Genomic DNA, 13,590 nt, shown 5'->3' on the forward strand with positions numbered 1-13,590 from the left:
TTTCTTGTTTATTGTTAGACCTCCTTCACCCCACTACCTATCCTGAATGTAAGTTCAGGAAAAGGAACTTATCTGTTTTGTTCCCTGTCATAACAACACTGCGTGGCGCAAGTGTTAGGCATTCAGTAATTATCTGTGGAATGGATGAATGAATGGTTTGGTCAAGGAGAATTTCTGAGGAAATTATACTTAAATTTCTACCTAAAAGATCAAAGGATATAACCATATGAAAATAAGGAGGAAAATGTGCCATACAGAGTGAACACCAGTTTCAAAGGCCAAAGCATTTCCCCAATCCATTTCTTTTTTACCTTCTCCATTACAACTATCCTAATCCAAACCACCATTATCTTTCCATCATCATCTTTCATACCAGATAAGGTGGGTCCCTGTAGGCTATTCTAAGACATGCAATGGAAAGCCATTAAAATTCTTAAAATAAAGGATTGGCTTAATCTAATTTGCATTTTACAAGGCCACATAGACTCATCTGTAGAAAATTGTTTGAGGAAGGCCAGTATGGAAGTAGAGAGACTACTGAAGAGACAGTTCTAGTAGGGTAGGGCAGATGGGGATGGAAGCTATTAGGTGGTCTGAGATATATTTTGGTTACAGAATCAGTCAAAACCATTAGCACTTACTAAAGGCTGAAATGGGGGAGGAGGATATGAAGAAAGGGATGAAATCAAGGAGGAGTACTTGATTTGGTAATGGATCAGTGGGGTCATATTTATTGGAATGGAGGATATTCAGAGGGTAAAAATACATTTAATTTTGAACATTTAAAAAGGGGCCTCGGGGCCCCTGGGTGGCTCAGTTGGTTAAGCGTCCAACTTCTGCTCAGGTCATGATCTCATGGTTCATGGGTTTGAGCCCTACATTGGGCTTTGTGCTGAGAGCTCAGAGCCTGGAGCCTGCTTTGGATTCTGTGTTTCCCCCTCTCTCTGCCCCTTCCCCACTCACACTCTGTTTCTCTATCTCTCTCAAAAATAAATAAACATTAAAAATTTTTTAAAAATCTTTAAAAGGGGCTTCAGTGTGGTCTCATAATGACATTGTAGAGTGTTAAGAGAAGAGAGCATGGGACCAAACTTTGGGGAGAACGTCATCATTTAATAGTTGGGTAGATGGGGAAGAAACAAAAGAAAATATGAGAGAGAGGCCAATGGAATGTAAGCTATATCCTGAAAGTATTGTATAAAAGCCAAGAAAGAAAAGTGTTTCAAGGAAGAGAGAATAGTTTTTTTCAGATTCTTCCCAGAGGTTAAAAAAAACAAGGACAGAAAAGTGGGCCATGTATTTGGTATCTATAGGTCCTGGACAAACTTGACAAGAGTCATTCTGATGGATTAATGGGATGGGGTTGAAGTTGATAGGGCATGGGAAAGAAAAGAAGGCGTGTGTACATGAGTCTTAAGAAGTTTAGTGAAATAAACAAAAAATGAGGCAGGGAAGGGTGCTAATGAGAGAGAGAGAGAAAGATGGACATGGTTTCAGAAATGGACTATTAGGGAAGGAGCAAAGTCCTTGAGCACATGTGGGAGATTGTCTTTTTATATAAATAGAACATTAACTCCATTGTAATAAGGCAGTGGGGAGAGAGTCCAAGTACAGGTGAATGTGTAGGCCTGGTGAACAATAGGATTAGGTAATCAAGAATGAGGACAAAAGAAGAGGTGTGGGAGTTTTGAGGACAGAGAAGGTATGGAGTAGTAGTCTAGTATAATGAGATGAGAAGTCTATCAGAGAAGCAGGTAGGATTGTAGGGAAGCATCTGATATTAGTCTGAGATTTGAGACTGAGTATTCAAAATGAAAGTCAGTTCATTTGAATCACTTGTTTAGCTATTTATGTGAGGACAGAGATGGAGGGTGAAAGATTTGGGATATGAAAGAGGAGAGCAGGACAAGGAGTTTGAAGGCATTCCTCAAGAGGTAGTGTGGTGAAACTCATGAAGCCTGAATAGACAATGAGGAACATGGAGTGGCAGATAGTGGAAAGTGGGAGAAGTCACATGACAGCTCTGATGAAGTGGAGGAATTGGGCAATCAGAATACTTCAGCAAATAATCTGGAAGGATCAGGAGGAAGTGCTCAGAGGCTGTGAAGACTGGAACAGGCAACCCGAGAAGTGCCGGCTTAGTTATGACAAGGCTGCATGTGGCTAAGATGGAATGGGGAAAATGGAGGTCTAAGAACAGAATTTCAAGTGTTGAGTGTCATCCAAGAGGTCCGCTTGAGTTACTGTGAGTGTTCTCAGGATTTGGAAAGTTCACAGCAGACTGTAGGCCAGAATATGAGTCATTAGTAAAAACGAGGCCATTGTTGGGTGGTCCGTGAATGACACAAGCAGAAGAGAGGGAGAGGAATATGAGAAGATCATACGAATCTGAAAAGGGTAAGGTTTTGTGTAAGAGGAAGGTGATAGTGTTCTGAAAGTGGCATTAGGTGGGGGTCAAAAAAGGAGATGCACTCCAAATAAAGATGGAAGGGCATGATTTTAAAGGCAAAGAAAAAGAAAATGCATTTGAAAAGAAATGTAATTCTAGTGTAAACAAAAATAAAAATTAGACTATGAAAGAGAAAGATAAAAGTATAAAGTTGCTAAAAGTATCCGAAGGAAGTGTACAAGGCCAGCTATTCATCACTTATGTATTGGTGTGAGGTTGCTCAAGCCTGTGGTCTGATCTACTGAGAAGTGCTCTGGAGGAGGCTCCTCAGTAAACATAGGAAAAAAAAAAAAAGAGCTAGAAAATGGAAAATTAAAGTAAGTTTTAACAGTGTGAAAATCAAATAAGTGTCTTTTCCCTCATATGGGCTGAAAATAGTCATTAGATTTGATAACCTCTAATTATTCCCTACAGTTTCAACCTCCCCACCTATACAATTCAGAAAAGATCATGGAGGCATACTAATCATTTTATTGCTATAAACATATGTCTTTGGAAATTACAAACCGATGTATAATAGCCAATGGAGGACCAAGCAAGAAACTAGCACCAAAGTAAGCCAAGAACTTTTATATTGAAACCTGAAAGCACCTTATTTTAAACATCACCAAGATGAATATTAGAGTTTAAAAATACTTGTAAAATAGCAAAAGAAAAACAAGTTAGACTAGGTACAGCTTGATGATAAAGTGTTTAGTAATTCAAATATGATCAAATGGAAGGAATACAGACAAACAGTAGATTATTCTTTGTTTTAAAATTCTTTGATGAATAATAGGTTGATACATTCATCCGTTTGTCCTAACATAAACTAAACAATCTAGTACTGGAAGGCAGATTCTATTTCATGGAGACTAGTAATCTCTGTGGACTGGTGTGTTGCTGTGCAAGGAAAAATACCAGAAATCCTACAAAAGGTTGGAATTTATTAAATAGGCATGGGAAAAATGTGGCAAATACTTTTAAAAGTTTGTTTTGGGTTTCAAATGCCTTTCCTATATAGCCATGACTATGTTAGGCAATGATTATAAAACCTTTACCCAAGTCAAAGGGCATCATATGTGTTATACCCTGATTGACATTCACGTTGGTATAAATTCAGAAATGAATTGTGTATATAACTAAAAACATCCAGTTGGAGCGAATATGTACTTTTTGAAGCTATATAATTAAAATTCTGTCAGGGAACTACACTGAGTGGAGATTATAAGGTTAAAAACTATATGCAAATGTAGAATAGAGGTCCAAATGAAGGCCTAAAAATCTCCCCAAATAGATAATTTTTCTGTAAATTTTCGGTGTGCATACAGTTACATCAGGCAATATACATAGAGGCTAAAATATATAGCAGATATAACTGGGATTCAGCATCAAAATTAGCTAAAGATGGTGTTTTGGTTGATCTTAAATTATAAAGTATTTATGATACACTAATATTTGACCCTAAGTACCACCTCTTTAGAAAGTCAGATGTTTTAGAAACATTAAACACTTTGTTTTCAAATTATATACACATAATATTTAAATTACTATTTCTTCCTTCTCTTTTGTTAAGAGCATGTTGATCTGAGATTCAGCTTGCAATATAGATTTGAATTATGATGATTCACTTATAAAATAATTTCCATATCTTAGGTCTGTAAAATGACCTGTGGTCTGTGAGTGAGAGTAAATCATCTACAGAGTAGAATTGATTTCTATTCAAAGTTTCTTTACTGAAAAAATGATGTGCCTTTAAATCAATGTTAGAATGGTATCTTAAAAAAGATAACTTTAAAACTTAAGAATAAAGAGTTAGGACATCAGTGTGTAATCCTGAAAAAATTTTATTTGAAAGTATCTTCCTAGAAAGATTGACAACTAATACTGTCATTTTTTATATCTCCCATGGTTTTATGTAACTAATGCATCTTAATAACAACTATTATTAAAAATGGTGACTCTAGCATTTGTTAGACAATCTAAAAAACTTTCCTGGAAGATATCAGCAATCTCTAAAAACACTTATGATGATATGTCAAAGCAACGTGACACATAAGCTACTTGTGGTCAGATACCATTCTTTTTAATTAATTAACTAATAATTAACTAGTAGTTATTTTCCTTCAAACTCCTGGACCCAGCATACTTAAGCATATTTCGATAAATACCTTTTGACTTTATTTTTGGAAAGATTCTGTCATTAATAGAAGTCCCCCTCTCCCAAATGGGAGAAAAAAAGAAAAGAATGAGTCCCTGCAAATGACTTTATTTACACCTCTGCATTTGGGCATGCTACAGATTATCAACATTTCACATAGTCTACAGATGGAAAACAGGATGTATCTTTTAGCTTTGAAAATATCGACACCATCTGCTATAACACTGAGCAAAATAGCTCTAATAAAATAGTTCACTCCCTCACCCCCTTTGACAAGTGCTGGAAGTTGAGTGACTGTTCTTTGATCTTGTAATAGCCTGGGAAATTTGAGTCATTGGTGGGGAATGATCCATAAAAGATTTTGTCATGTCCAGTTTCACTTCAGTGAGCTCACATTAACACTGAATTTAGAAAACGGGAAAAAATTCCTCTAACTTGCTATAGTAAATTTACCCCTGTCTAAGAATGCTTTGATTCTATTCAGAGATTTCTAAATCAGGTAATACTATATAGCAAACACATAGAAATGAAATATCATAAATAACACACTATTAACTTTTGAAGCTAGAAAAATATATCATACTACATAATTTGGGAACTACCTATAAATTGGAGCATATATCAGCCAAGAGCTTGTTGACAAATCAAGTCAGGGACGTAACATTTACTTTAGTGAGAACATTTAGTTAGGGAGTGATATAGACTAAGGAAATGGGGTTGTCCAGAACAATTTCATTTATGTTAACACAATATCATCAATTCTGTTAAAAGTTCTTACTTGACCCCTTCAAAATAGCCACAGAGGGTTGTTTAAAAAAGTACTAAATTTAATTAAAACTAATAGTGGTGTTACTTTTATGGAACAATTCTAACTTTTCCCATTAAACATTTTATATGTTTTAAAAATTTCTTTTCGATCCCCTTAAAAAAATTTTCCCCCAAAGCTTAACCATACTACAGGCTTTTTTTTTCACCCCCCCCCTCAGCTTAAGTAAATTATCTTAACTTAGGAGATGTATAATAAAGAGCTGATATAGATGAGTAACACTTACTAAACACACATCTGAAAATGCAATGTGGTTTCCATCTGCTTTCTTGGGAGGTCATTTACCACTAAGGATGACAACCATGTCAGGTCAGAGCCCCAGTGATAAGGAAAAGAATAAGTGTGATATCTTGCAACCTCACCAGTACGCAATATTCGTAAATCTTGCACCTAACACAAAGCACAAACTACAGTCAGAACACTCCTTGACTCCATGGGAATTTTAGCTGAAGCCCCACCTCAGGATTCAGGTTTAAACATTGCCAGTTTTCCCCAAACGAATCTTGCCCTGTTGCCACTCTCTTATAGAAATTGCCTCCCAGGAAACATTTCCTAATTTGAGGTTTATTTTATCTAGTGCAATTATTAAGGTAGGATGCTTGGTGGCTTGTGAACTTGGTTGTGTAGTCAGATTTTTTTCTTTAATGGTTAATCATGGTCTGAATATATGGTTGGATTTTTATTTTCATTATCTGTGAAATTGACAGGGTGCTTGACACGTATTTCAAATTCTTCCTACATACATGAGCCCATATTGCATGTTTAGTCCTTTTTGAATATTGCCTGAGCTACATGGCAAATCAAAACAGAGCAAGGAGAATTGTACCAATTGCCGTCTTAAGGCCAGTACTTTGTGTGACCCAGTTTAACTTATTCCATGTGCTGAAAGTACATGATGGCCACACAGAAGCAAAGAAGACCCTACTGGCCATACAGGCACAAAGAAGACCCTGTCTCAAGTTTTAGCTCACTGTCGTGATCCTATAAGTATTAATGTAAGAAAAAAGTTTACAAATGCTAAGAAGAGCTCTTGCCCAACAGCACTTTTCCATGTATTTTTCCCATTGTGGTTTCTCACTTTGCTCCATGGTTTCTTAGCACCTCGTTGAGCATCATAAATCACATTGTTAGTTTTTTGGTGGTGGGAACTGGACCTAAATCACCACTACTGAGCACAAGTGTGCTGGGATCCTGGCTACTTCGTATATTGTACTGTACTGTACTTTGTGATTCGACTTCGGGCTGTACTAGGGGAGGCAGATCCAAGGGTCTGGCTAAAGTGATGGTCTGAGGAGCTCCTCATGTGGCCAATGGTGGCTGTCCCCCCCATGCTGCTACTCAGGCCCCCACCTCCTCCCAGGCTGCTCAGCCCAATGCCACCACCACTTATTCCAGCTGCACTGCCAACCAGGCCACTGCCTCCACTTATCCCAGCGGAGCCACTAATTCCACTTATGGCAGAGCCGGAAACAACCCTCTCTGTCACAATCACATTTTGGGCATTTGATAACTCAGGGTGCATACTTAGATTGCCCATCATGCCAGAAGCTGGTCGGATGACTCTTTCTGTCACTACCACATTTGATGACTCTCTAGGATCAGGCATGGTCAAAGAGGTGGGTAGACTTGAACTTGGTGCTATTACCCTTTCTGTCACTATAACGTTTGACCCATCTCTCAAGTCAGGCACCTCTAACATTCCATGTAGATCAGTGCCAGAGATTGGGCCAACCACCCTCTCGGTCACCACTACGTTTGCTGCATGCCGGTTATCATGGACATGGACAGAGGGCTTCAGAGTGCCAGAGGTGGTGTAAGATTCGGTCACAGTGACATTACCATAGCCCAGAGGATCAGGAATAGGCATAGGATGCTGTACACCAGGTCCTGAAGGATAGGTACTCTCAGAGATGACTGTGGTAGTGCCAAAGTGTGGGGAGATGGGAGGGTGTCCACCAATGGGTTCTGTTCCCTGCTGAGGACAGATTGGTTCGGTGCTCTCAGGTGGCCAAGAGGGATCGGGGTCTGGATATGTTTCAGTTTCTTTTCCCAGGCTGATATCTGCCAGCTTCTTAAATTTAGGCCCCAGTGTGTCCAAAAAGCTATCATCCACGTCTTCTCCAATGAAGCTGCAACAACCCACGGAGCCAGCAGGGGAACCTACACCCTCAATATCGTATATGAGCAAACAGTCATTGGATGGGCGTCCTTCATCTTCATCCGCATAAGCATATGCTTTCTGGATTTGCAGAGGAAAGAGAAAATGATATTATGGATACATATTTAGCAGTAATAGAAGTCTTTACCACTTTTTCATCCAGGGCACTACCCAAAGAAGAATATTTAAAACAAAATTCTAAGATGTCTTAAAAATCATTATATAATTGTTTGAAAGAATTTGGTTAGAAATTATTATAACCATAATTCTGATAACACATTTCGATTTTTAAAATCATCATGAGTGCTCTTTGGATACAGAAGCACATGTAAAACATCACATGGATTATTTCATAACCAAGTTAGAAGAAGGTACTTAAAAGTACTGAACTTGAGGTATACCAAATTGTGTGTGGGGGTTTCTTTTCTTTTTTCTTTGGTTTATAGAAAAAAAAGTAGTTCATAGTTGTTTCGGGTTCATCCAGGACTGTGCTTTCCTTCCTTCAATGGAGTGAATTTGGTGGTTCTGTGAAGATTTACTTCAATGTGGCTTTTTCAGCAAAACAAAAGGACCATTGACTCTGGCTTGATGCCATTTAGGGATTCAAAACTGAAGGTTTTTAAAGACAGGATCTCCTTCAATTCAAAGTGAAAGCCCACAGACATGTGCACTTTTATTTCATTTTTGTCATTCATAATATTGGATTGCAAACTTTCAGGTTAAAGTTTACTTTAAAAGTATCAGAAATACCTTTCTTAGCAAACCAAATCATTGTGCCATTCCATTCAAAAATATTTTTTAGTCCTTACCATTTGCCAGACCCTCTATTGGGAACTTGGCGATATAGCAGAGAACAAAATCAAATGAAGTGTCTCTCTCTGTCATTAGACTAGCCTTTTACTAGGATGAGGTAGACAACACATAAGCTACTTAAGCTATTTATCAGGAGGTGGTAAGGGCAGGGCCAATGGAGTGATAGAGTGGCCAAGGGCAGCATCTCAGACAACGATACTTGATCAGAGGGTAGAATAAAGTAGTGGAGTAAAATAAAGCACACAGAGTGTCCTGGGCAGGAGGAATTGGAAGATGCAAATCTTTTGAGGCAGAAATATACTTTTCATGAAAATAACATTCATTTGTAGGGACATGGATTAGAAGTATTCCTGTGGGTTTCGACAACAGTTCTCTTATTATCTACTGCCATTTGAAAGGCTTTATCAGTGTTTTCTTTCAAGATATCAGCCACCCTCTAAGCCAATAGGAGAGTTAAAGGAAATATTTTAGGACAGGGTACAAATTTATCAGGGACAGTTTCAGAGATAGGCAATCCCTGAAAGTTTAAGTATCATATGGTGCATAGCCACAAACAATTCTGTCTCTACCTGCATATGGCAAAATTAATTCTTGCTTGCCCTTAAAATGTTTTGGAAGTGTACTGTGGCTCTTGAACCCACACTTACTGAATATTTACTATGTGCCTGGAACTAAGCTAAGTACTGGTGACATGATGTAGAGAGCATATGGACAGGGCACTAAAAACCATGGTAGACATATAAACATATTTTGGCAGTGGTATATCCTATAAGATGTATACATAAAGCACTACAGAAATATAGAAAAGAAACATCAATTTTGTTTTAAACATGAGGGTTAACAGTAAAAGCTTCAGAGAGGCAGTGATATTTGAATTGAGTCTTAAAAGATGAGTATGAGATGGTAGATAAAACATCCCAGGAGGGGCAGAGCATAGACGAAGGCAGGGAGAGGAATAGGCCAGTGTGAATGAGGCAAAGATACGTAGTATGTGGGGTTGGTGGTAAGGAGTAATTGGAAATGAGGGAAGGGGTCAATTTGTGAATAATCCGAATGGTCATGTTAAGGAGTTTGGAATCCATGCCTTGGACAGATAGTGCTGGGAGCTATTGGCTGTTTTTAAGGAGAGCAGTAAAGTGATCAGTTCAGAATTACAGATATTTTATCCAGCAGCAGTATGATTGTCAGGCATAGACTAGAGGCTGGGAATTCTCCAAAGCCCTATTGGGAAATAGTGGCAACCTGGAGTAGAGCTAGGGGCACAAGATGGAGAGAAAGGCATGGGGCTAGAGACATTACCTGACAGAAGTAACTTTCCATGAAGTTCATATTCAGACCTCCTTCTCTACATTCTCTCGTAGAATTTCTTCTTAGTGTTCCAGAATATTCTTGACATATCTCAGGTACTGCTGGTGTTTTAACTCCTTCTGTTAGTTCAAATCCTGTTGTTCTTTCTCCTCCTCCTAGATCTTGCATTTCTCTCCCACCATACTCATTTGTGTAAACCCCTAAAAGTTGTTGATATAATTAAGTTTACTTTCTCTAGTGTATTGTAGACTCAAAATTAATAACTTCCTATAATGTATGGTTTCTTCATTGAAATAAAATAAAGATAAAACATAAAGGACTGGAAATATGATATTGAGTTTAAAATAATATTATTAATCAGTTTGTTAATTTGTTAACTCTTTGATGTTAACTATTTGTTGGTAATTGTGTCATGCTGGAAGAGGGGGGCTTGCATGGAGGTTATAAAAGCATATGCTTTAGAGAGTTTGATTTCAAATTGAGGGAGTTGGGGAGGATTCCAAAATTCTAAAAGTTAAACAGTATTAGAATACCCCAACATATTAGAAGCACAGTGTGTCCAGAAGAACACCCGAGAACCACTGGCTTCGGAGGAGAGGCCATGGCTGTGGTGAGGAAAGGTTTACATGGAGAATCTTGGGTTTTCACTTGGATGTGATGGGTGAATAGAAGCTTGTTACAATATTCAAAGTAAGTTAGATAAAATGATGGCTCACACTGTAGTAGAGCCATGGATCAGGAAAGTGTTGACCGTGGGATAAATGCCCCATGGCTTTAATATTTAAAGATCTTGATTTTAGAGACAGTGTGTTTTTTTTTTTTATACTTTTATGATTCTGGTGCCTCTCATTGTGCTTTGTTCTAGATTTGTGTAAATGCTTGTAGATGTAATAAGGGGATAAATGCGTATGTAAATCCTGATGGACTGATGATTTGACAAGTCTTGAGAATGGAATGGGAGTCAAGAATAGAGAGATAGAGGGGTGCCTAGGTGACTCAGTCGGTTGAGCTTCTGACTCTTGATTTCAGCTCTGGTCATGATCTCGTTGTTCATGGGTTTGAGTCCCCTGTCAAGCTCTGCACTGGCAGTGGGGAGCCTGCTTGGGATCTTCTCTCTTCCTTTCTCTCTGTGCCTCCCTGGCCTGCATGTGTGCCCTGCCCCTCAAATAAATAAATAAATAAACTTAAAAAAAAAAGAACAGAGAGATAGAAGAGTCAACCAGCTCTGCTTTTGAGGTGAGTGGATGTTGGTGTCATTAATAAAAATGGACACATTGGGAGGCGAGATAGATTTTAAGGTTAGTGTGTCTAGTACTTTGAGTAAAGTACATTTCTACAAACTGTGAGCATTCTTGTGCCTCTTCTATTTTAAAGAGTTCAAAGTAGTGGGGGGCACCTGGGTGGCTCAGTCAGTTAAGCATCCGACTTCCGCTCAAGTCATGATCTCATAGTTCATGGATTTGAGCCCCATGTCCAGTTTTGTCCTGATAGCTCAGAGCCTGGAGCCTGCTTCAGATTCTGTGTCTCCCTTTTCTCTTTGCCCCTTCCCAGTTCACACACACACACACACACACACACTTTTTCTTTCTCTCTTTCTCAAAAATAAATACACATTTGGAAAAAAAAAGATAGAGTGCAAAGTAGAAAAGTAATAATAACAAATTTGAAAAGACTGAGAGAAAAGTAAGAGAATCACTAACTTTGTTAACTGAGAAAAAGCAAGATGGTACAAGTGTTTTCAAAGATATGAAAAATTAAAAAAAAACTTTTTTTACTAGCATGCGAGCTATCCCTTTGCTGTAGAATTCCAATTTTTCCCCCATTTCTGTCTGTGAACTGGTCTATACCCCCGTTTTAAGGCGTATCATGTTATAACTTTGGTTAACAGTATGCAAGGAAGAACTCCATCACCTGTACACAGCCTCAGCTGAGAATGTGGAAAGATTCTGATGGTGTTTCTACTACTTTCAATTTATGAAACCAGACAAGACTTTTTAGGTCAACCTTTACTCTCATGCTGAGAATGGATGCAGTTTTTTTTCTTTGTCATGATAGCGGCTAAAGTCAGTAGTTTTGAATCATTCGTGAATTATGAAAGTAGATTCTAGTCTCAAGAAATGAGCACAGATCTATTTTAATTGGGTCATACATTGGAGCATCTGGGTGGCTCAGTCGGTTAGGTGCCTGACTCTTGATTTCAGCTCTTGATTGAGGTCATGATTTCATGTTCATGGGATCAAGCCCCACATTGAGTCCAGCATTGTGTTCTGCACTGAGAGCGTGGAGCCTGCTTGGGATTCTCTCTCTCCTTCTCTCTTTCTGTCCCTCCCCCACTGGTGCTCTCTTTCTCTTTCTCGAAATAAATAAACTTTAAAAAATTGGGTTGTATGTTAATTCTAATTAGTATAGTTGACCCTTCCTGTGTTTGAATGCAGATTTTTTTTTGTGAATAAGTTCAGTAATATAAATATGTTATTTCTTTCTTACGATTTTCTTAAAAACAATTTCTCTAGCTCACTTTATTGTAAGAATACAGTATATATATATATATATATATATATATAAACACATACAAACTATGTGTTAACTGATGGTTTATGTTAGCAGTAAGGCTTCTGGTCAGCAGCAGACTGTTAGTAGTTACGTTTTGGGGGGGTCAAAAGTTAATACTCATATTTTTGACTGCACAGGGGTCGACATCTCGAACACCGTGCTATTCAGGGATCAACTGTATTTTCTTGGACCTGGATGAAACTTGACTTGTGGCTAAATTTCGGTTCTTCTCTCCTATTTATAGAGGTCCTAAGAGAGTCGTCTCCTAAGTGCTCTCTAATCATTGAGGAAGATTTTAAAAATTCAACATATAAGAATAATAATTACTACAGGCTTTTCCTTACCATTGAATTTGCAAATTAGTCATTTGAAAGTGAATAATAAAAATAATTTTAAAGATGAGTAAGATAATTGAGTATTGAGTTCTGCAAAGACAGAACAGAATCCCTTAGTCATGAGCTGTTAAAATTAAAAAAACAAAAAACAAACAAACAAAAAAAACCTTTTTACCTGAAGTGTCAATGCATTCAATTATAGCTCCATTCCCGGTTCCTATTGGTGGTACACAGCCAGTGGTCACATCCTAAGAGACAAGAAACATTTCACCATTTGTAATGGCTCTTTTGTTTTATCATTCTTTGGGTTTGTTCTCAAATTAACTCAGATTCTAAAAGAACACTATTTACAAAACTTCTGAAATCCATTTAAAACCTGAACTTCATTTCGAAAGCCTTTTCTGGCCTGAAATCCATTTAAAACTTGAACCTCATTTCCAAAGCCTTTACTTCCACCTGATTTTGATGTACCTTTGATTTCTCTTCATTTTCCACATTGGCCATCCCAGAACAAAGAATAAAATAGCATAGACCACGAGTGATTGCCAATGTATTGGCTTCTGTGCACGAGGCTGAGTTTCGGTGACCGCCAAAGGCCATTTCTTTTCTTTTCTTTTTTTTTTTTTTACAAATAGTTTATTGTCAAATTGGTTTCCATATAACACCCAGTGCTCATCCCCACAAGAGCCCTCCTCCATGCCCACACCCCCTCACCCCCCACATCCATCAGTCCTCAGTTTTTGTCAGCATTCAAGAGTCTCTCATGGTTTGCCTCTCTCCCTCTCCCCCACCATTTCCCCCCTTCTTCTCCCCCTTGTTCCTCAGTTAAGTTCCTCCTAATCCTCCTATACGTGTAAACATATGATATTTGTCCTCTGCCTGACTTATTTCGCTCAGCATAACACCCTCAAGGTCCATCCATGTTGCTACACATGGCCAGATTTCATTGTTTCTCGTTGCCATGTAGTATTCCATGGTATAGATAAACCACATCTTCTTGATCCATTC

The 13,590-nt window shown here is 38.1% G+C and overlaps 1 protein-coding gene across 1 annotated transcript in view; it reads right to left on the reverse strand.

Annotated features, from left to right (window-relative positions):
• Window positions 1-6,610: 6,610 nt before the first annotated feature.
• DSG1 (desmoglein 1) overlaps window positions 6,611-13,590 on the reverse strand; it is a 29,810-nt gene continuing 22,830 nt past the window's right edge. Inside the window, exons 13-15 of the mRNA XM_077753856.1 lie at window positions 12,758-12,830; window positions 9,686-9,894; window positions 6,611-7,654 (exon numbers count right to left, since the gene is read on the reverse strand). Coding sequence (XP_077609982.1) covers window positions 6,611-7,654; window positions 9,686-9,894; window positions 12,758-12,830 — 1,326 coding nt within the window. The remainder of the gene's footprint in view (window positions 7,655-9,685; window positions 9,895-12,757; window positions 12,831-13,590) is intronic.

Source organism: Crocuta crocuta, unplaced genomic scaffold (genome assembly GCF_008692635.1).
Source record: "Crocuta crocuta isolate KB4526 unplaced genomic scaffold, BGI_CrCroc_1.0 scaffold231, whole genome shotgun sequence".
NCBI lineage: Eukaryota > Metazoa > Chordata > Mammalia > Carnivora > Hyaenidae > Crocuta > Crocuta crocuta.